The sequence below is a fragment of the Zootoca vivipara genome, chromosome 9 (genome assembly GCF_965207765.1).
Source record: "Zootoca vivipara chromosome 9, rZooViv2.hap1.1, whole genome shotgun sequence".
NCBI lineage: Eukaryota > Metazoa > Chordata > Lepidosauria > Squamata > Lacertidae > Zootoca > Zootoca vivipara.
The window spans coordinates 140,898-164,625 of NC_142592.1; the positions used below are offsets into that span (position 1 = coordinate 140,898).

Genomic DNA, 23,728 nt, shown 5'->3' on the forward strand with positions numbered 1-23,728 from the left:
TACCTGTAGAAAGTTAGCATGGCAGGAAAAGAATTTTAGAATTCTTCCCAACATGCAGCTAGTTGCTTAAAAGCAGGAACTCTATTCAATTTTTTCTTTAACTTGGAAGATGCAACTTGTCCACCACTCTGGTTCTGAAGTGGTCCATTTACAAAGAGGGCTGTGCTATGTGATATTTGCAAGTTTGTAAGTTCATCTCCAATTCCTTGTACTAAAACAACAACAGCTATAAATATTAGTCAACCCAACCCTCACCTCCCGAAGTTAAAACCATGTGAGTAATTTAATTCTTCTTAAAAGGGACACAGGTGGCGCTGTGGGTTAAACCACAGAGCCTAGGGCTTGCTGATCAGAAGGTTGGTGGTTCGAATCCCTGCGACGGGGTGAGCTCCCATTGCTCGGTCCCAGCTCCTGCCAACCTAGCAGTTCGAAAGCACATCAAAGTGCAAGTAGATAAATAGGAACCGCTACAGCGGGAAGGTAAACGGCGTTTCCATGTGCTGCTCTGGTTTGCCAGAAGCGGCTTTGTCATGCTGGCCACATGACCTGGAAGCTGTACGCCGGCTCCCTCAGCCAATAACGCGAGATGAGCGCCGCAACCCCAGAGTCGGTCACAACTGGACCTAATGGTCAGTGGTCCCTTTACCTTTAAACACCACATGTTGACAAGAAGTGAACCATATATACTTCTAGTAAACAGAACTGTATAAATTTGCAATCAAGCCATTTCAGGATCTTTGGTACTCAGAGCAGAATAAAATGGCACAACAAACCATCAAGGGGAAGTTAATGCAGGAGGAAGAAAATGAAAGAAAGAAAAGGTAGGTTGTACACTGCTTTTCGAAAGCATGTTCGGCTGCTGTTTAGCCTGTCCGTTTCCCAGATTTTTCTCCTCTCTAGAAGTTTTCCACTATGAAGCTGTAGTTTAATTGATTTCACAGTACCATTTCTTCCCTGAAAATAAAAGAATTGCAGCTCTCTCCGCAGAGGTTTATAATGCTAAATATACTGGGTCCCGGGTCCCATTTCTATACCAGTTCCAATCTGAAGAGAATAGCCTTCAAAGTAGTTTGTTTCAACCAGTATATGCATTTGTTTCAAGCAGTTCCATGGCAAAATCTTATGTCATCACATGCCGTCTGTAGGAAACCTATCTAATAGAGTTACAAAAAAGTGGCTTCTGGTTTTCATACTGCATATCTAAAACCCTGCCCAGGTTAAACACACAACAGGCAACATTACTGAGAAGCAATGTTGCTTCTTACAAATGTGATATGGGTTGAACCCCTGGGCAAATTAGACACATTACAGTACAGAGCCACAATACAAACAGAGGCATAATTGACCTTCATACACACACACACGGCAGATACAAAGATGTCCATTCCTTTTTTATTCCAGTACCTTTGTTATAATAAAGTTAACAAAAATATTCACTATTAAAAAAAAGAGTGAAAGAGAGAGAGGGGGGGAGAAGCCAGCTGGCACTGCCAACTAATTCTTGTAGTAGTCTTAGAAATCCTAATCCGGTAGAATTTCCTAGTTTCAGTCCATCGTTGTGACCATTTCAGTGTATTAAGATCTATGCCAAGCGGGTCTTGGTGATGCAGAAGCTACCTGAGTTCTTTGTTTTATTTCTGCTGTGTTTCACAACTTTCCAGCATTCATGTACGAAGGGATGGAGCCACGCTGAGTGAGCCCTTCAAACCTTTTGTAAGTATAATTAAGAAAAACCCAGTCCTTGGACTTGTAGTCAGGTTCCGTGGTGTTTGGCACTAGAATGCAAAAGTAAAGATTATAAATATACATGCATATGCACAGAGTCAAGCTTCAAGCAATGCCAAACTAAATTAATATTGAAGACGGAAGTTAATCATTCGCACAGTATGACCTTTAAATTACACAAATAAAATGGTGATGCATTTTACAGAGTTTACTTAGGATCCGAGAGTGAACAAGAGGCTAACTTCACACATTAAACTTGGACCCCTTCAGAATGCTTGGAGATTCATCTGTATTGCTCTTATTTATAGGCATGATTTTTCTAGTTTACATTTGCATTATCCCCAAAACTTCTTGCAGTAACAGAGTTGCCATATTTCAAAAAGTGAAAATCCAGACTTCTTTTGGCAAAAATCTCCAAAAAAACAAAACCAACCCATGAAGTTTTTAAGTTTTTTTAAAAAAAATTCACCAAAAAAACAACACTTCCAACATGTGTTGCCATATGCCCTGGTTTTCCTAGACATTTCCCCAGATTTTCAGAAATTCCATCTAGACACTATTTTCGATGGCCGAATCCCGGCTATGTCTGGGAAATTCCAGACGTATAGCAGCCCTGGAAAAGACCCTGATGTTGGGAAAGAAGGAGGGGACGACAGAGGACGAGATGGCTGGACAGTGTTCTTGAAGCTACAAACATGAGTTTGACCAAACTGCGGGAGGCAGTGGAAGACAGGAGTGCCTGGCGTGCTCTGGTCCATGGGGTCACGAAGAGTCGGACACGACTAAACGACTAAACAACAAATGCAGTAAGAAACACTAGTTGGAAGCCCACCCTAAAGGCAACCAGCTCCCTTCAGATTAAATAAGTTTTCTAACTACAGGGAGGAACTTCTTACTTCTGTAGCTTTCTATCTCTCAGACTCTTCCTTTATCTTTGGAATACCCCACTTTCCAACTCTTTTTCCTTAGTACTTCTATTTCCCTTGTTCTGCCACTTCAGTCCTTTCCCTCATTATATCCTAGACCCCTGGTCGTTCTTATTTTATTTTGTATTAATTGTTTTATACAAAGCCCACCCACAGTCTCTTCCCCTCTGTACAATATGCTCAGCTAATAGCACAACAACCTCTTCTGTACACACAGCCCCGCAGTGAAATTAGGGCAGCTCAGCCAATCACTGACAAAATAAATCCATTAGTGCATTACAGTATATATTTTTCTGATCAGTTAGAAGCGAAGAACACTTCAGTTCCATTTTAGTTTCTCATTTTCATCTTGTTTTTTATCAGAAGTAGTCAAAGTAGCTTAACAAAAGAAGACATACACAATTTATATCAAAACCCAATTAAAATGATAGATGCATAAGGTACAAACAGGTTTAAAAGCAAGCAGTAAAAAATGTTAAAAAGCCAACAGCAGCAAACCAAAAATATGCTGATTAGGTTTACATAAATTTGCTTGTAACACCTCGGTTTATAATGAGAAGTTAAGGAACACAAAGCACAGGTACAGGGGATAAAGTGAAAGATGATAGCAAAGACGTACAACATTTCTCCCATGTGCCAGGGAGATGTAAGAGGCCTCCTAAACTGTAAGAGATGGGGTGGCCCGCAGATAACAAAAAACAAGAACTCTGCAATGGGGCCTTATTCCCAAAATTGTGTGGTTCATTTAATCCATATTGTAGCATTAATGTGCACTCTCACCTGGCTGTAAAATATCAGATTCTGGGAATTCATCAAAGTTGGAAGTGTCATCAATACTTTTGATCTCTATAGTGATTGCAGCTGGTCTCTCTCTACAGCAAAACAAAAACACCAGAGTAGTGAACAGCACAAGCAACTTTATAATCATCTCACAGTGCATAAAAAAAACCCTAACAACATCACAACTTTCTAGGAGGCTTCACTAGATCACGTAGATGTTAGAGATACTGTATATTTGCTCCATTCTATTGCTATTATTTCATCGAGGACCCGAGGATTAAGTGCTGAATGCAGCCCACTGGATCTCTCTGTATAGCCATTGGGACTATCTCCATGCCACAACCCTCACAAGCCCTGCTTCACATCCTTATTAAGTGCTTTTGCCTGGCTGGAAGGTGCCCTTGATTTGTCTGGATAGAGAATAATGTTTGAGTGCAGGTGTTTGTGTAGGAACATCTGACTTCTGCTGGAATGTAGCCTACTGTACAAAGATAAGAGTTGCATCTGTTGGCCCTGTCTACTTTTTGCCTCTGGGTGTCGGAAGACTGACCACAAGGGACTGCAGTCCTTGGCCTGAAAAAGGTTTCCCATTCCTGCTTTAATCTTTCAGCAACTGTACCTGATATGTCCCCAATCAACACCTTCAAAAAATGGGTGACTCTTAAGTTCTTCTACTCCATTGCTACCAATTCTGTTTTCTGCATCAACGCAAAATCTGAGAGAAAGAAAACATGACAAAATGTTGGTCACCAATGGAAAATCGCTACTGACACCCGGGAGAATTTGTAAGGGAGTTTTAGGTTCCCTTACTAATTCTAAGAAAACTGATGAAACTTGTGCGGCTTGCAAGACATTCCCATAGTTCCTTATTTTCTTCATACACAAATGTGCAGATGAGACAAGAACCACTTCTTCCCCATGGCTTCTTCACTTACCAGAGGACTTTGGGCTACATAGACAACCAACAAGGGATGGACACAACACCCCTCTTGCCACCCCATGGAAAAAAGAGTAACCAAAACAGAACATAGACAACTTTCTATTGGATAAAATCCAATTTTTGAAAACAAATAAATCTGATAATGGGCTAGTAAGAATCACAAGGACATAAATCTGACATCAGGAATCACAAGACAGAGAAACCAGTAGGAGAACACTTCAATCTCCCAGGACATTCTATACAAGATCTCAAAGTAGCTGTTTTATTACAGAAAAATTTCAGAAACAGACTGGAAAGAGAAGTTGCTGAATTGCAACTCATTACCAAGCTTAGAACCATGGAGAGACCTGGTCTGAATAAGGACACTGGATTCTTATCTCATTATACACAATCAAGCTTTCTTTAGCACCTCACCCCTTGCTTTTTCCTGCAAGACCAATTGCAGTCATTAACAGTCGTTAACAGTCATCAAAAGGTTTACCACTCCTATCAGCCCATCACCCATTCCCACCACCTTTCTGAGTAATACCCCTCCCCACCCTCTGACTATACATAGGATCTGGGGACTTCTGTTTCAGCGTATCTGAAGAAGTGTGCATGCATACGAAAGCTCATACCTATGACAAACTTAGTTGGTCTCTAAGGTGCTACTGGAATGATTTTTTTAAAAAATTTTTGACTACGTCAGACCAACACAACTACCTACCTGTAACTAGTACCACATTTAGGATTATAGTGTACATTTCCATTTTTTTCAAAACACAAAAGCTATTGACCCATATAGCAACCCTGTAAGTTAGGTCAGTGTTATCTCTATATTCCCAGCACATAACTAAGGCAGAGAGATAATATACCAAGTTTAAAATCTTATTTACCTGTGCTTTTAGCAAATAAGGATATTGATTTTATCACTGCCACCATTCTATTTTAACATTATCATGGTTTATTGTTCCATCATTTTAAAATGTTTTATTTTTATTTTTTCCACAATGTTTTTATTACTGGATGCTGCTCTAGTGATATATCTATATCTATCTATCTATCTATCTATCTATCTATCTATCTATCTATCTAGTACAGGAAGAATGCTATGCAAACAAGTAACTAGTTTTCCTAAGGTTACATTGTGGGTTGCAGAAATGTCATTGAACTAAGAATTTCCAAGATCATACATAGCTCAAGCTATTAAGACTTCTTAGTTTTGTGGTTATTTTACACTAGATTCTTTTAACTGCCTTCCCACTTTTTGCCTCTGTGAGATTTTATTCTCTGTGAGATTTTATTGCCATACAGATTTTATTCTGTAAACTGCTCCAAAAGCAATGGCTGAAGAACTGCTAATAAATATTTAAAATATAAATAATTTATATAAGTAAAATAAAAACATACAAGCATTTTAGAGCATTTCATCTGAATGATTCTGTTCCTCTTATTTCAATTTAATTGCACGGCAAATTTTAAAAAGTCTTAAAGCTTAAATTTCTTTAGATACTGACACACACCAAATTCCTTAAACCAACTAGATAATTGTGCCTTTACCTTGTAACACACCCAGGGCTGATTCAGGTTTTTTTTTTTTTAATACAAGGGCATGGGGAAAGTAAGGGCTGGAAAAAATCCTTGTGGTGAACAGCTACATTGCCAGAGTAGCAGAGATAGGAAGTTCTGAGGTGCAATTTGAACAGGGTATGGGGATAATTATGAAGGTGCTGCACTATCAGTGACTATAGCCAAATGGTAAATCACAGACTTTGTACATATTGAGATCCCTATTTAAGTCCCTGAATGAGATTAAAGGATCTTAAAAGCAGACTGTGCTGAACTAGAATAAGAAAATTCCTTCAGTAGCACCTTAAAGACCAACTAAGTTTATATTTTGGTATGAGCTTTCGTGTGCATGCACACTTCTTCAGATACACTAGAAACAGAAGTGTCAGACCCTATATATATACAGAGGGTGGTGGGTGGGAATGGGAGATGGGCTGATGGGAGTGGTAAACCTGTAGATGGGTGTTAATGGCTGCTGATGGCTGCAATTAGTCCTGGGCTGAGGTGCTAAAGAAAGCTTGTGCTGAACTAGGAGGACAATGTGCAGACTGTGCCTAAGGCAGCCTTGAGGAAGCTGGTTTCTGTATGTTCCTGGAGACTCCTGTGCACCTTAGGAGGTGTGCCTGGTTTTAGTAAGCTGCTAACCAGACACTCCATTTTCATAATCTCTCTCTAATTTTTATTAAATTCTCAAAAAAAACCAAAAAGAAAATTGACAAAGTTAACCAAACTCAAATTAACCATAAAAATGACAAATTAATTTCCAATTTAGTACAGTGATGCCTCGCTATACGAATGCCCTGCTAGACGAATTTTTCGCTAGACGAATGGGTTTTGCGATCAGAGGTTGCCTCGCAAGACGACAAGACGCCTGTCAGCTGATCTTCCTTTGCCTCCTTTGCCCGCTACAGCTGGTTCCCCTTTGTGTTCCTCTGGTCTCTGCCGGTTGCCGCGAGCAGTGAGGGGCAACCGGCAGAGACCAGTGGAACACAAAGGGGAACTAGCAGGGCTAGAAGGGGGAGAAGCGGAGGAACGGATCTGTTCCTCCGCTTCTCCCCCCGCCGCTACGCACAGAGCTGGCATCGGACGGGGATTTTTCCTCAGGTTGTGCTAGACCCTGACAGAACTGCTGTTCCCGCCTTCAAGCTGAGTGTGTGCTAGACCAAGTGTGCTCTAGAACACAAATAGCACCACTGTCTCTCCCTAACAACTCCTGTTGCAGGGGTACATGAGAGGCAGGCTGCACCAGCTTCACTACAACACCACATTTTGCTGTAAGCCTGGTGAAAGCCATTCCAACTAAAATCAGCCATACAGTTGCATATAAGAATAAGCAACCAACTGTACCATACTACACAGTTACTGCCAGGAGGATCCACTGCAAATCAATCCATCATGCATTCATTCATTCATGCTGTCACGGTGGCCGGAGTAGGCTACTTCAGAGTAACGACTCTACACAGCTCTGCATTTTATCTTTTATTGGTGCTGAGTATTTACAGTGGTGATGGCAGTGCTATTTACAAAGACACATCTGTTCAGCTTGAATCAGAACCTCCAAGTGGCTTTTGGCGCGTCTTGCGCCAGCATAACAACTTGGGGAGACCCATCCTCTTCCCCCGACGCTTTCTGCGCAGTTCCGGAGTTGGGGGGACTGGTCTGCCCCCCTTCCTTCCCCCTTCCTGTCCCACCTGGGACGATGGCTCTTCTACCCTGCCAGAGCCTTGGACACCACTTCCTGTTTCCCCACTTGAGCTGGAGCTTTCCCTCTTTTCAGCCTCGCTCGGGGCTGGGCTGGAGCTCAGGAGGGGAGGGGCTTCGCGATATCCCTTGCCCCTCACACATACATACAATAAATCCCAAATAGTGGCAGTCTACTCAGGGCTGAAAATAGTATTAAACTAGCACCAAAATAAACAAACAAACAAAAAAGATGGTGGGCAACAGCAGCAGCAGGGCAGTTGAATAATTTTTTCAACACCACCACCATTTCCCCCTACACCAAAATTCCAATCTTGAAAGTTCAATAGAGCACTGCTACTACTAATACTATAACAACTACGTCCCACCCACCTACCTACTACTTACCCACCAACACAACTCCAGATTTTGCCTTGGTGCTAAGTCAGTTTCAGCTTGCAGTGGTGTTCCATAAAGCTGGAGGACACAGCCTCCAATCCTAAGTGAAGTGAATGCACTCTCAGAGAGGCAGTGTCTGTGGTGTGGGGGGAAGAATAACATTGTCCCCGGGTAAAAATATTACAAGTTGAATGCAGGGAAAGTGCATTAGCTCCTCAGCTGAACAGAATAAACAGAACCAAGAAGTTACTCAGCAGCATACTGGCTCAAAATACTTAGGCTATATCTGGCTGCAGCAGAGGGAGAAATGGGACAAGAAGGCTCTGCAGAGATCTGCTTCATTTGCATACTCCTCTCTCTGAACTGCTTCCACTCAAGCAGGCCATTGAAAAAACTCCAACTTTAAGAAATCGTGTCTGAGTTCACTTTCCCCCCCTCTTCCTCTTCCAATCCTTTTTCCTTTTGAGCCATGACTTTTAGATTGCAGGCAGGGACTGTCTTGCTTCTTGTTCATTCTTAATCTTATGCAAGCTGAGCCCTTTTTGGCTGAAGAACAGAGTAAAAATGCTTAAAACACTGACATCTACATTGCTAAACTTGGATCAACTAGTCCTACTATCTTGCCCACATTACGCAAGTGGATACCACCAATTAAAGGTTTTGCCTTAACTTATTGTAAGGATCTTTCCTGCAGAATCTTGCTTCTGCTCCTAATTTCAGGAGTGATTTTCCACCATAACTTCAATAGTTTACAACTGATTGGACTTCACTTTGCTTCAAAACATAGATTAACAAAGCAGATTTTATTGGGCTTTGTGAAAATTAGGGGTACTTTCTAACATAATGCCAGTGTTGTGGGAGCTGGTACAATGTAGCTCCTTCATGTGCCACTGACGTAACACTGGAAGCCTGAATTTATGGGGGAAGGCTTCCGATTCACTTACCTCCCACTCTATCATCCACGTTTGTGAGAAGAGCAATGCTGTTCTGGAGAGTACCTATGTTTGCAGCCCCTCCCACATCCACCTGGATCCACAGGGCAGAGGCTCCCACAGTGGTAAGGCAATGACCAAAGGAATCTCCGTTGCATGCTCAGTGCTAACAAAGCTGTGCATCATTGTGCTTGTTCCACAAGCAGGAAAAGGGTAGTGGAAGAAAACAGAAGCATCAACTCACTTTAGAATTAAGTCCTTGGCTTTTTCTGAAATGGGCACCTCAGGTGGAAATACTAGCGTCTCTTTCCAATTCATAACTTTCCTATATGTTTCTTGAGGTGTTTCAGAGCAGAAAGGGGGATAACCTGAAGAAATGGGGGGGAGGGGAGGGGAAATCATTAAAAATGTTGTACTGATTTGAATGTCAGATTTAGACTAAATTACAGGAAAGGTTATAAATCAGACATAAGACTGAACATAAACCTGCAAGTCGATCCTTGGCTGTCTCAACAAAACCCTCAGAAAAAGTGTTATTCTCATTGGAAAAGAAAAGGGACAAAAAGATGAACGGGGTCAATAATTCTTACCTATTAGCATTTCATACATAATCACTCCCAACGACCACCAGTCACATAATTTGTTGTAACCCGTTTGCATGAAAACTTCTGGAGCAATATAATCTGGGGTCCCAACAGTAGAGTATGCCTAAAAGCAAGATGATTTTAAGAAAAAGATTTAGTCAATACTCTGGCAATCTTATTAACTTGAGTTATAATAATGTATAAGCATTCACCTGCCATCTAATAACAGCCTTTTAGTTGCTTGAGGAGACTGAGTGACAAGTAGAGGTCGCTGAAAGCATGATTTTTTCTGCAGAAGGCCATCATGCTGAAAAACTTTGCAGAAAGCACTCAAAGGTTTACCATAGCTCACCAAAAACAGGACTTACCAGCTGTCGCCTATTCTTTTTCCATGTTTCTGCTTTTCTTTTAGAGTTCATGTTCTGAAATGCTAATTTGCAAAAACATAAATTACTGCTTTCAATTTTACCAACACAAGAAAAATTCAGATAGGGCACAATCCCAATGTTACCTCTGTACAGTGGGAGCTATGTTAGCATAGTTTAATACTGAAGCTGCACTGGTAAATGTGCAAACAAAAGCCATGTTTAGGGAAGAAGGAATTATGTGGTTACTAGTGGTCAGTTCCTGAATGAGGGTATGAAAGCCAATGCCATCATCATTCCCCCCTCCACTCTCCAAACTTGCTTAAAACACATTACCAGAGCAATACGGAATCAGGCTTTTCTGAAGCAGCTCCACAGAAGGGTAAATGTGTGAAATTAAGTTTTATAGATGCAAGGGATGGAAAGTGAATGCAACACTGGAAACTGTTCATGCCAAATATTTGTACAGGACTTCAGCACAGAAGACACAGGAAGATGGACTTTGTTTATAACTGAAAAACGGGTATCCCGGTTTTGTTTCTGTGCCGTGATCTTTGGTCTCGTCCACACATGGAGCAAAATCAGATAGCAGAATAGGCCATACCACTTCAAACTGCAGGTGGGGGTGTCATTTTTTAATGCTTGCCAATGTGTATGTGTGTTGTTTTTTTAAAAAACAACAACAACAACAACACCTGCAAACAAAAAGCAGGCACATAGTAGTGAGAGTTAGGAGCAGGTTGAACATGAACATATGCTAGTTTTTCTGTGGGTTTTTTAACTTACAGAATTAAAAAAAGGAACTTTGAAAAATGGTAATCTATTCTATCACATTCTGCTGCCATGTGTAGACCAGGCTGAATTTACATGGCCTTGTTTCAAATATATCTATCTAATTTGGAGAGGGGAGAGGCTCTTATCTACCAAAGTTTTGAATAGTTAGCAGGGAACAAGAGAACCTTTCGGCAACACCTGGCTTACTGTCCCCCCAAGTCTTGGAAAGGAGGACGGCTACTAAAACAATGCAACTGCCAACTCAAACCACTTACTCTCTGCAGCTCCATTTTCCCAAGTCCCCATTGCTCATTTTCTCTAGCAGCAGCTAATTTCACCCGACCAGGCAAAAATGGCAGCTGTTGGAGCAAGTGACCAAAGGTTTCTGTAGAACACCAACCACAGCAAAGTAGTATGAACTTGGCACTGTTCTCATTCAAAGAGGAGCTTTGGCAAAAGGAATGCACTTATATAATGCCTAACCTGTCTGGTGTACCTATCAATGCCTCTGAGGGAGTGCAGAGTAGTGTAATACTTTTAAGCTACAACAGGCTGTACTTACAGAAGTCACTTGGTGGATTGTGTGTAAGATTTCTGTAGAATTCGGTTCTGTGAGCTTTCTTTAAACCTGTGCAGAGTCCAAAATCAGAGAGTTTTACATGCCCCTATGGAAAGAAAACATTACACGTGTTTAGGTGCTGAACTACCTAAAATCCTTTGAAAGCTTGCAAGTTCTTGCGAGTCCATACTTAAAATGCCCAAAACTAGAAGAGAATTACAACAAAGGAAGAGGCACATATTTTAAAAAGACAAAATGATTTTCAGTCAACAAGCATAATATAAACAGCATTGCATCGTTCCGGTTGAGAGGAGCCTGTTTTCCAACTCCTTTCCTCTAACACCTTTGCATGTACCAGGAGCAGGTAACCTGCAAACTGAAGTCTGAATGCAGACCTTCAGGCCTCTATCTGGCCAACTGATCTCTCCCCAGGTGACACCCCTGACTGGTCCTGCTTCACATAAGAGTGTGTTTTTGCCAGGCTGGAGTGTGTCCTTGAACTCTGGTGCCTCCTGCATGTCGGATAGAGAGGGGTACGCTAGTGTGTGCAGAAACTAGCTTATTGTACAAAGGTAAAATTTACATTTGCTGCTCTGCCTGTTTCTGCCTCTGGCCTCACCCATCCCTGGCATTTGGGCCTTGGAAAGTTGTTTATTAAATTTATATACCGCCCTTCATAATAGGATCACAGGGAGGTTCAAAGAATAAATAAATAAAATATATATATATAAAACTCCAAAACCGCTTGACCGATTGCATTCAAATTTGGCCACAACATCACATGGGAATACGCGAGTGTTTGCATGCACTTAGATTGGACAGATGTCATACCTGTGACAGGTAAAAACCTGAATTTGTCTTAAAAAACATAGCGCCCTCCAGTGGACGTCAAAGGAACACACGCCATTGTGTAGCAATAGGGCCATAATCCCGCCTCCCCCTCCTAACTCCCCATCGAGGCCTCTCCAGAATCGCAGCCGACTGGCCCGAAACAGGAAACAGGCCGCCCCGGAGGCCGTGCCGCCAACCAGAAGCCAGGCCGCCCCAGAGGCCGTGCCACCAACCGGGAGCCAGACTGCCCCGGAGTCCGCGTTGCTGACTGACACCCGGACTGCCCTGGGAACCAGGCCACCCCAGAGACAACGCTGCCGACCAGACCGCCCCGACAACCAGACCGCCCCGACAACCAGACCGCCCCCAACCCCCAGGGAACCAGGCCGGGTCCCAGAAGACCCATTCTCGATGGAGCCCACACCCCAAGTACCAGACCAACACCACAGCCCCAGGCCTGCCTCAGGCCCCAACATCCCTTCCACTCCACAGAGGATTGTCCAGGTAAGATGTGACATATCGGACCCGGCCCCCATAACTTTACACCATGTCGACTTGCCCCACTAACCCCCCCCCCACATAAATCCCACCTTGAGACCCCTGACCACCTCCATATTACACTGAGTCTCCAACACCACCCACCCTCAAGAACTTCGAATCTTGCCAACTTCCCCACTACCCTCTATTCCTAAGACACCCCTACTTATATTCCACAAATGCATACAATATCTTCCCATTTTATTATGTTTCCCCATTTTATTTTAGTTCTTTATTAATTTCTTCCTTATTTCTCAGTTTAATCAATCTCCTTTAGTACATCAGAATAATGCCTCGCAAAATAAAATAAAAGAAACATGGGTCGTCGTGCTCGCAGACTGCAAATGACACAACGAGTAATTACAAATCAAACTCAGTAGGAACGTTCATCAACAAGGGGCGAGGATGACCTCACACGCTGGAGGAAACAGAGAGAGGGGAAACGGGGACCTTGACTAGGCCACAGCAACGTGTGGCTGGGTACAGCTAGCACAAGATAAAAACACAAGTACCATATTTTTTGCTCCATAAGATGCACCTGACCAAAAGATGCACCTAATTTTTAGAGGAGGAAAGGGGGAAAGCCCTGTTTTGGGGGGGATCAGCTTCTTTTGCAAATGGGAAAAGCCCCATTTTTGAGCATCAGCTCACAGTTGTGCAGTTTTTTTGTAAAGGGGGAAAGCTTCATTTTTGAGGATCAGCTCAAAGTTGTCGAGCTTACCTTGCAAAGGGAAAAAAATCCTGTTTTTATGGGGTTCAACTCACAATTCTGCAGCTTCTTTAGGAAAGGAAGCCATTTCTACAGTTTCCAGACAGATAATCTAATCAGCCAGTCACATGTCAGCTGGGGAAACAAAACAATGGAGGCCTGGGCAAGGGGCCGGGGCCAGGAAGGGACTAGCGTCTCTTATCTCCCTCCCCAATCTCTTGCAATCAGCTGCTGAGCGGGTTCTCTTTCCCTCTTGTTAGCCTTTAGCTCTTCCAAAAAAAAAAAAAAAAGCACGATCTGCTTTTCGCCCCTGGGCAATTGGGCTCCAGGGACCATGCATTCACTCCATAAGACACACAGACATCTCCTCTTACTTTTTAGGAGGAAAAAAGTTTGTCTTATGGAGCAAAAAATATGTTAAATAAGTAAAACAAAAGAATAACTCCCCTTCCCTTTTGATGTTGCTCAAAAGGGAACACATCCATTGAGCTGAAAAGTATTCACCATCCCTGGCATAAACATATTGTGAGGGACAAGGCGACTGGCTTTCTACCATGGTCACCTGCCAATCCCTTCAGCCTTTGCATGCTGCAAATACCCAACGTCAGAATGAAGACAGGAAAGTACAGGAGATGTAAAGTAAAATCATCTTATACCTTTGCATCCAGGAGAAGATTATCTGGCTTAATATCTCTGTGAATAAAACCCAGCTGGTGAATTGCATCAATGGCCAGCACAGTTTCAGATATGTAAAACTGTGTTTCTTCCTCTGATAAAGTATCCTTCTTCATTAATAATGTCATCATATCTCCTGAATCAAGGAGAAATACATATTATAGGATTTTACAGTTAAATAGGCTTTGGTAATCCAAATATTTATAAAGACACAAGGTCAATCAGTTCCAATAAGTATTTTTGAAACTCAGCAATTCAGAGCAGAGTGATAAAGGCCCTTTCATGAAATATTGGGGAGGACTCCAAACATTTTATGTAGTCACTTGCATATACACTTAAGCATTCTCTTGATTTTTTAAAACAATAACGGTATTTGTATTGCTACATTATGTGACAGAATAAATGCCAGTGTGAACAAAACATTCTTCATCCTTTAATTGTGCTTAAATGACTGGGAATAGCTATACACTTTCCTCAGTCCAGGGACTCAGCTATACAGCTGCAAATAAAACGTTTTAAGTGCAATATACAATGTGACACTAGATGGCGATGGTGAGTCTTATGGAAAATTCAATATATTTTTTAAAGTGCTGCTAAAAAAAAAGCATTTTCAGAGCGGTTTTTATTTGTGTCTAGATTCTACCCAGCTCTCAGTCCAGCCAGTGACACTGGTTTCAGTCATGAAGCATGGACTATTTATTTACCTCCAGGTAGAAATTCCATGATTAGGTAGAGATTCCGTTTGTCTTGAAAACTATAAAACATCTTCACCACCCAGGCACCATCTGCTTCAACCAGTATATCTCTTTCTGCCCGTATATGAGCCACCTATAGTTGTGAATATTGAACAACAAAACAGAATGTTCACAATTATTCTCCTACATAAACCACCAGTTGACCCATTTTCATATGCAATGTAGAAATGCATTACTGCTAGATAATATAAAAGTGTAAGTACATGGGTTTGCGCGCACACGCACTTCCCAAAATAAACTAGAGCGATTTCAGTGTCAGCCCCAGAAAGTTACAAGGCATACAATTGCCATTGATATTATTAAATTTTTAGTACTTAACTCTGTGTCATTGATTTCACTGGGACTTCAACATTCCCTCTACATTGCCCTCTTGGGCAATACAAGCCAAATAATTTCAAAGAAAGCCTATTTATGCTATCAACAGAGGTAACAGCTGTCAGACAAGCTCAATCAATTTGCAAGCTTGAGGTCCATTTTGCAGAACCAAGCTTTACGTGTTAAGGCGTAGTGATCATGTATCATACATGCTCACGTGAATTCGCTCCATCGCACAGTAAAGAAGGTAAACAATACAGTAAACAATAGTTTACAGTAAACAATTAAATAACACAAGGTATTTAATTCTATCTTAGAATTCAACTCCTGATTAAGTGTTTCAAATGACTGGCTATTTTTGTGTTTTCCTTCTATGGCCAGAAGCCACATGACCCAGAAAGGTGTCTATGGGCAAATGCCGGCTCCCTCAGCCTGAAAGCAAGATGAGCGCCGCATCCCATAGTTGCCTTTGACTGGACTTAATCATCCAGGGGTTATTTACCGTAACTTTACCTTACCTAAATGGCCAATACCAGCTTTTACTTCCAGGGGTGTTAGCCAAGATGCACCAACATACCTGAGTCACAAGCTACACTTTTCAGATTTTTTGAGAGATAAGTTGTGCAAGCATGGATCCACAATGCTGAATCTGCGACAAGACAGCTTCACACAGCTGTTGGATAGTGCCACAATTCCTTCCAGTCCAGGATTTAGTGGAAATACATGTAATATTTGCACACAAACTGACTAAGGAATCACATCACACTATTCTCAAGAAATATAAATATAGATTTGTTTTAGATTTGCAGCACACACTTTCCCAAAGACCCTGAAGAGGGATTAGCACGGCATGCATATATAGCCCCAGTCCCCAGTGTTTTGTTTTAAAGACAGCCTGATCTGTCTTCCACCCCAAAATCTCAGTCTCAGCCAGCTCATCCTTCTATCTTGCCCAACTTCTCAGTTCTACTAATAGGGACAAGCAATGCATCCCGAGGGCAACAAATGTGCTGCAGGAAACAGGTACCCACAATCTGGTCCTTTTTCAGCTCGAAGTGGCAATACTACAAATGCATATTGCACACAACAAGGTGTATCATCACTATTGGTTTTGAAGTGCTTGCAATATACTAAAAAGACATACCTGCTCTTTCTCTAGCATGTCAGCTTTTCTTAGTATCTTCATTGCATAAATATGACCCGTATCTTTCTTTTGAACGAGGCGGACCTGTGGATTAATTTTTTTTTTAAAGCCATTATTAAAGCATACTGTTAAGCTAACAAATTTGCAATACTGGGGTAAATGCAGCAGACTGGCTTAAGAGCATTTCCAAAAAATGGAAGAAGGGTGAGCGTAACAGGCAATCTATATGAACACCTGATCTCTGCTACAAAGAGCAAAAAAATGCTACTAAAATCCATGAAGATTAGAAGGAAGGTCTCTAAGGAGAACTGAGAAAATTGGGGGTGCAGGGAGAGAAACCCAAGTTTACTGATTTTTTAATAACTGTGATAAACATTCAATAAACAAAGTCTCAAAGAGCCAGCCAGGGGAGGGAGAGCAGTACAAAAAATGAAGGATTCTGAGCTCATTATAAGGCCTGTTCTTCCCTGCCCTGCATACCATAAACAGGATTATTGTTCAGTAAGTTATTCTGACAGGAAGGTATCCCGAAATTAAGAGGTCCAAAGAAAATACACAAATTACGAACCTCTCCAAAAGCACCTCTTCCAATAACTTTCAAAGATTCAAAGTCATCGAGGCCTAGCCTTGTTCTCTTCAGCCGCAGAAATTCGGTTTCTTTGCGGGCGTGCTGAGATCTCCGTAGCTTTTTCTGAAATATATATTAAGCATGAGAAAATCCACAAAAATGGTATAAACGAGTAACCCGTTTATAATGCTACTATCACCAAGAGTGGGATATAATTCCATCTGGCCTCCCATAGGGATGAAGGACTCAGTGACTCCCATTGGTGTGGTTAATGTATCCTAAAAGAAGAAGACAAGAATAGCCCCGCTGGGTCAGGCTAGTGGCCCATCTAGTCCATTGTTCTGTTTTCACAGTGGCCAAGACTGCAAAGACGACATGCAAGCCACAGCATTCTCCTTCCACAACATATTGCCTCTGACCTTGGAGGCAGAGGACAGACATCATGGCTAGCAGCCACGGATAGCCTTTTCCTCCACCAATCTGTCAAATCCTTTTTTAAAGCCATCCGGGTTGGTGGTCATCACTTCCTCTTATGGGGGCAAATTCCCTAGTTTTAACCATGTGTTTCTTTCGTCTGTCCTGAATCTTAGAACATTCAGTTTCACTGAATATAAGAAAGGGAGAAAAACTTTTCTCTATCCACTTTCTCCATGCCATGCATAGTTTTATGCACTTCTAACTCACCTTTTCACTAAACAAAAAGTAACAACCCGTGTGTACTGCAGGGACGTAGCGGGGGGGGGGAGCTTCCGGGGTGATTGCCCCAGGCACACTTGGGGGGGGGCTGCTCCTCACACCGCCATCCCCGAGCCCAGGGATGTAGGAAAGGGGAGGGGCTGCCCCAGGTGCCATCATGGAGGGGGGTGACAAATTATCAAGGAATGATTACTGCCCTACTAGGGCGGTTCATGAAAAAACTTTTTTTAAAAAAAATACCTGCTCCAAAGGTCTTATCTTACTACACTAGGGAATATATAGCTACATATGAAATTTCATGCATATCAGTTAATATCTTGACCCTCCTCCAGGAAAATAGCTGTTTACTTGGCCGTTTTCCTATGCCGTGAAGGCTGAAATTTCAACAAAGCATGTGCCTTTGCTAGACTCTTTTCGGGCACCTGCTAAAAGCATTCTTTTTTAGGTAAGCATACCTAGATGCTTAGGAAGTTGACGTAATTTTAATCTTACTGGTACCGGTAATATTTTAGCTTTTGTATGTTTTAAAGTAGGAATGTTAATTTTTCTTGATTTTACTGCTGTGGGTTTTTTTGTTTTTTGTTTTGGTAAACTGCTTTTTAAAAAACAAATTTTATTAAATAAATAAACAAATATAAATGAAATAACACAAGCCAAAACTGTAGATTTAAGTATCTGTCCATAGTCACCTACTTGTTATCAGAGGCTCAGAATCCACATTCCTTTGTAAGAAAATATGAAATAGCGTAAAACCATTTTTGCAGGCAAAAAGAAAAAAAAATCAATGTGGGGGAGGGGGGTGACAAGAAATTTTCCGCACCGGGTACCACCTGACCTTCCTACGCCTCTGCCCGAGCCAGCCCTGCACTGGTGTTGCTTCGGCAGCAATTGCTGACCTGGTGCAGTGGGGGCTCTGCTCACCCTCTCTACCCCACCGGGGAAACACTCCTCAAGTGGCTTTGTGAGAAGTGTTTCCATGGCGGGGTGCAGAGGGCGAACAGAACCCACTGCCCCAGGACAGACCGTGCCACTGAAACAATACCAGCCCCAAGTGGTGTCACTCCAGCGACTCGTGTCATTTCGGTAGGGAGGGCTGGCCCGGCGCAGCGGGCTCCTACCCCCTCTGCACTCCACACCCCCCCTGTCCCCTTTCCTCACAGGGGAGTTGCTCCATCTCCTTGATAATTTTGGGTGCCCTTTCCTGAACCTTTTTCAAACTCTACAATACCCTTTGTGAGGCGAAGTGACCAGGTGTATGATGACCTTCTGGTATTGGCAGTTTTGTTTTTGATTCCTTTCCTTATGACTCCTAGCATTTGCCTTTTCAACAGCTGCTGCCCACTGGCCAGCATCTTCATAGAGCCATCCACTACAAGCCCAAGGCCTTGTTCTTCATCTGTCACTGCCAGTTCAGACACCATGGGCATATATGTGAAATTAAGAATTTTTGCTTTGCACATTTAATATTCAAACATAAACAAAATGTATTATTTAAGCATAAACAAAATTTAATATTTTAAAACAAACTATGGTTTAATGTGATTATGCAGCTGGTGCCTGCTGTTGAAAAAGTTCTCACAGCACCTCTGTGCTGTTCCTGTCACAATGGCTTGTTGTGCAAACCCAGGCTTATGGCTTGTTTTCCTCCAATGACCTACTCCCAAAATACATATCACTCCTGGTCAAAACAGTTAAATAGGCAGTGGTATCTTAGCTAGGACTTAGACCTTCGAGAGCGGCTGCTACTGAGAGTATTGAGGTAGATAGACCAATGGTCTGCTTTTGTGTTACGCAACTTTATAGGTCCATGCTTTGAGCCCCATCTTCAACAGAAAATTGGTTAATAACTGACATGCAATATACAGCATGCTGCATAATATTAGAAAAGGTGCCAAATAATAGTTTTCATGAGCAAAATAGGCAAACATCAGTTGGTAGAGCATGAGACTCTTAATCTCAGGGCCATGGATACAAGCCCCACATTGGGCAAAAGATTCCTTCATTGCAGGGGGTTGGATTAGATGACCCTTGCGGTCCCTTACAACGCTACCTTTCTCTGATTCTACTATGATAAAAGGTAAAGGGACCTCTGACCATTAGGTCCAGTCGTGACCGACTCTGGGGTTGCGGTGCTCATCTCGTGTTATTGGCCGAGGGAGCCGGCGTACAGCTTCCAGGTCATGTGGCCAGCATGACTAAGCCGCTTCTGGAGAACCAGAGCAGCGCAGGAAACACCATTTACCTTCCGCTGTAGCGGTACCTATTTATCTACTTGCACTTTGACGTGCTTTCGGACTGATAGGGTGCCTCTAAAAACCCCAATGCTTTTTATCTTGTATCATTTACAGCCACAAGATGGCACTGTATCCCCATTTCTGTCAACATGAGATTCCCCAACTTTCCCAATCATCTCTTGTAGCATGCTATCAGAGGCATTGGCTCCTGCCCCCCCCCCCAGTTTTTAAGGAGGGTGCTAAGCCCCCTCAATATCCAGTGGTGACGTCACATCGTCACACAACATCACATGCGGGATGTCACATCATTGTGTGACATTGGCCCTCTCAATCGCTGGTGTAAGCCAGCGTCAATGTGTGTTATTTATGAAAAATTGCAAGGTCAATATAATGGCTAAAAACTATTGCAGAATCATCCCCACTCTCGCGGTGCTATAAGGAATGGATTACTAGAGAGCATGATGATTCATTAGTTTTTCTACTTATAAAAGTGAACCACAGTGACTTACAGCACAGTATAAATACTAAAATCAATTACAACCAACCAATAAAAACTGTTTGAAAATCTTTGCCAATAAAAGGCAGTCTTGCTGAATCTGCTATGCTAAAAGAGACCGCAAGTGTTTGAAACCATTAAAATATCAATACTGTATAGTGGTGCCTCGCAAGACGAATGCCTCGCGCAACGAAAAACTCCCTAGACGAAAGCATCTTGTGATTTTTGGTGACTCGCATGACGAAGTTTTTCAGCGGTTTTTGTTTGTTTGTTTGTTTTTTGCCGCGGCAACCAGCGCTTCGCAAGACGAAATTATCGCTAGACGAAGCGACTCGCGGCACGAATTAATTTCGTCTTGCGAGGCACCACTGTACTGGTTCGATTATATGGGATTATCTTCCTCCTTAAGGAAAAGGCAGCTCCTTCTACAGAATAACTCTATCCTGTTCCAAAATCTAGCAATCCTACTTTCCCACAACAAAGAAGGTGCAGTTATTACCTCCTACATGTGTTCTCTTCTGCTTACTCTTGCTTTCTAGGCATCGTGATTCCAAGAGAGACCGCTCAAGTGTATGCCCGTGAATCATTGAGCACCAATTCTGAACAGTAAAGTGTAAAAGCTTCCAGCTTAAATTACATCCACATTACCTCTTCATCTGCTAAACCTTCCTCCTCCATGGCCACTTCTAGTTTCTTCTGCCTAGGTTGGTAGAAAAAAAAGGTGTGTGTGTATCTATTATAAAATGAACAGCCTGTATTTGACTCTACTAGACTGACTTCACTCCTCAAATCATATCAGTAGGAAGAATTGGAACACAGAAATGTCTAGTACAGAATACAAGTTTATTTTAAGCTGCCACTGTTTACCCAGTGCCCTTCCTCATCTTTCCCCAACTTGGCACCCAGCAGATGTTGGACTACAACTACCACCCTCTCTGATCAAACAACTACCAGACTTTTAGAAGACATCTGAAGGCAGCCCTGTTTAGGGAAGCTTTTAATGTTTAATAGACTATTGTATTTTAATATTCTGTTGGAAGCTGCTCAGAGTGGCTGGGGAAACCCAGCCAGATGGGCGGGGTATAAATAATAAGTTATTATTATAGAAATTATTATGACCATTCACCAAGCTGGCTGCGAGTGAGGGGAGCTTGGGTCCAACATCATCTGGAGGACAACAGGTTGGGGAAGTCTGGGTGACATACAGAGATCCAGAGGACCACTCACAGACTTATTCGCCTGCTTGGGTCCCTTTTGTGTTTCCCTGGAAGGTGAGGAGAGGAGTAAAAAGTTCACTGTCCAGCCTCCTGGTTGCTAATCCCGACACAAGAGAATAGAAGGACACAAGACAACATAAGAACAATCTTCTCTCATCTTACATGTCTCCACCTTCTCCTCTCTTCAACATTTCTTGCAAAGTATCGCAAAACATGTTTCTTCACTGACTTGGTGTAGGGAAATAATATCCAACTAAAAATAAAAAGGTACATTTTTCTGAACATCTAGATAAAAAGCAGAGACCTCGCTTTTCCAAGCTTCTTTTGAGACCTCAGCTTTTCCAAGGGGTTACTGTAATTAACAAGTACATTGATACACAAATATAAACATTGTAAACAATGTTTACAGCTGCAGAACAGCGGCTGAAATGGCACAAGGGAAAGCTGCTGAAACCATTTTAGCTATTCACACCGAGAAAATAGGTGGCCAGTTAAAAGTTATTTGCTAGCCAGAGTTGTGAACATGTTTTGAGGGGGAATAACACACACACACACACACACACACACACACACACACACACACACACACACCAAACATCTACCACACATAGAAATCTCAGTGTAGAAGAAATCTAACACCCAGTACCTGGTTTCTCTTTCTTCATGCTGTAAAATTAGGTTACTATAAAAGTTCTCCAGTGTGAGCTTGGCGACTGTCACTCTCTCCCGGGTGTGGTTGCTCATGGGAAAGGAAGTTGGAGTCCCTGCAGTCATTGCCATAGTAACATGTACTGAAACAGAGTGCATAAAATCATCATTACTCCACAGAAGAAAATTCATTTCCCCTCACCAAAAAACAGAAACCCGTGACGAGGAACACAGAGTCCCTTACAGTATTAATTTCTGCCTGGGACGCTTTCATACTGTGGGATGTTCCACTATTCACCCGCCTATAAACATCTGAAGTCAATCATCATGGACTCAAGTCACTCAGGAATCTCCTTTGGGTACAGCAGATTGATACTGCTATTTTCAGCCTGTGTCCCATACAGTATGAACCTGTAAACACCCTCTCCACACACACACACACACACACACACAAACAAAGACCCAGAACCCAATGAAACAGAAAGAGGAAAGTAGATCTGAAGGCAGGGTGGATAAAAATCAATGATTTTTAAAATAAAAATAAAAAAAATGATTTTTTTTATTTAAATTGGATTTTTTAAAAAAATGCTTTTTGAGGAAAATACATTACCATCCAAAGGTTATTCCATCATGAAATAAAGATTAGTTTTTTAATTATGTAGAATAAGGTTGTATATGTTTAATTTTGGGGGTAAATAAATTCCATTCATCCATTCACAATGTCATGCTCTTCCAGAGGTTTTTGTAAGATCATTGGGCAGTTTCTCTGCCTGCAAGATATTATCACAGGTGCTTGGTTTACTTTTGCAGTTCTCAAAACTGAATTTGACTCAGCAGAGATCACATGCCTCTTCTTCACAGCAAAAATGTTATAACATGAACAGAGTTGAGAAAAAGACCTTAATCCTATTGTTCTACAAACTTATGAATACAGAATCAGTGCTAAGTTTCAAGAAGTCCAGTGAATAGAATAGAAACAATATTTTTCTGATTGGTTTGGAGTGGACAGTATTTAAGTTTTTCATGTGTAGGCTGGGCTGACAGTCTAAGTTTCTTAAAATATATATATATTGTTTTTGTTTAGCCAAATTAGTTAACAAACATGGATGTTTGTTTAAGCAAATAACATATGCTGTAATGTTATTGTTTCAGTTGAATAAATCTATTTAAATTGTTATTATTAAGGTAATGATTATTTTTCTCCTTCCTAAGTACAACAGAAAAGTTGTCCAAATACAGTATGAATGATTAACCTATTAAACTGGGGATAAAAAACCTAATATGAAAAGTTGTTATTCTAAAAATCTTCATCTACTTGCATATTAAAGTTATACCAGCAAGAATTAGTCTTTATGTAGAAAACTATGATTTAAATCAAGCCTTACTGACTAGTGATTTAAATCGTGATTTAAATCAAATCCACCCTGTCTGAATGTATATATTATGCAGAGTTACATTGAAATCACTGCCATGTCAACCACCACTGAAGATGTCAAGGAAAATGTCAGTGAAATTGGCTAGAAAGGAACCTGTCTGAGCTCTCCACCCCCTTGCTGCTGGCCCCCACAAACTAGTAAAGGCTTAGGTATATTTTTTGAAACTAGTGGTTTTTCAAGTTTATTGTCAAGGAGAGAACAATTAAACATGACTTTAAAATTTACACTAGCGAAAACAAGCAAGCAAGTATAATC

At 41.7% G+C, this 23,728-nt stretch overlaps 1 protein-coding gene across 2 annotated transcripts in view; it reads right to left on the reverse strand.

The window, feature by feature from the left end:
• Nucleotides 1-1,370: 1,370 nt before the first annotated feature.
• STK38L (serine/threonine kinase 38 like) overlaps nucleotides 1,371-23,728 on the reverse strand; it is a 39,032-nt gene continuing 16,674 nt past the window's right edge. The window contains exons 2-15 of one of the 2 annotated variants that reach the window (XM_088676790.1): nucleotides 22,036-22,180; nucleotides 21,552-21,642; nucleotides 20,821-20,872; nucleotides 16,747-16,869; nucleotides 16,179-16,262; nucleotides 14,669-14,792; nucleotides 13,946-14,100; nucleotides 11,216-11,318; nucleotides 9,883-9,944; nucleotides 9,521-9,638; nucleotides 9,175-9,298; nucleotides 4,051-4,146; nucleotides 3,432-3,523; nucleotides 1,371-1,775 (exon numbers count right to left, since the gene is read on the reverse strand). In XM_088676790.1, the coding sequence (XP_088532916.1) occupies nucleotides 1,648-1,775; nucleotides 3,432-3,523; nucleotides 4,051-4,146; nucleotides 9,175-9,298; nucleotides 9,521-9,638; nucleotides 9,883-9,944; nucleotides 11,216-11,318; nucleotides 13,946-14,100; nucleotides 14,669-14,792; nucleotides 16,179-16,262; nucleotides 16,747-16,869; nucleotides 20,821-20,872; nucleotides 21,552-21,604 (1,314 nt within the window). In that variant the 5' untranslated portion in view covers nucleotides 21,605-21,642; nucleotides 22,036-22,180 and the 3' untranslated portion in view covers nucleotides 1,371-1,647. The remainder of the gene's footprint in view (nucleotides 1,776-3,431; nucleotides 3,524-4,050; nucleotides 4,147-9,174; nucleotides 9,299-9,520; nucleotides 9,639-9,882; nucleotides 9,945-11,215; nucleotides 11,319-13,945; nucleotides 14,101-14,668; nucleotides 14,793-16,178; nucleotides 16,263-16,746; nucleotides 16,870-20,820; nucleotides 20,873-21,551; nucleotides 21,643-22,035; nucleotides 22,181-23,728) is intronic. The other variant, XM_035126721.3, reaches the window with a different exon arrangement.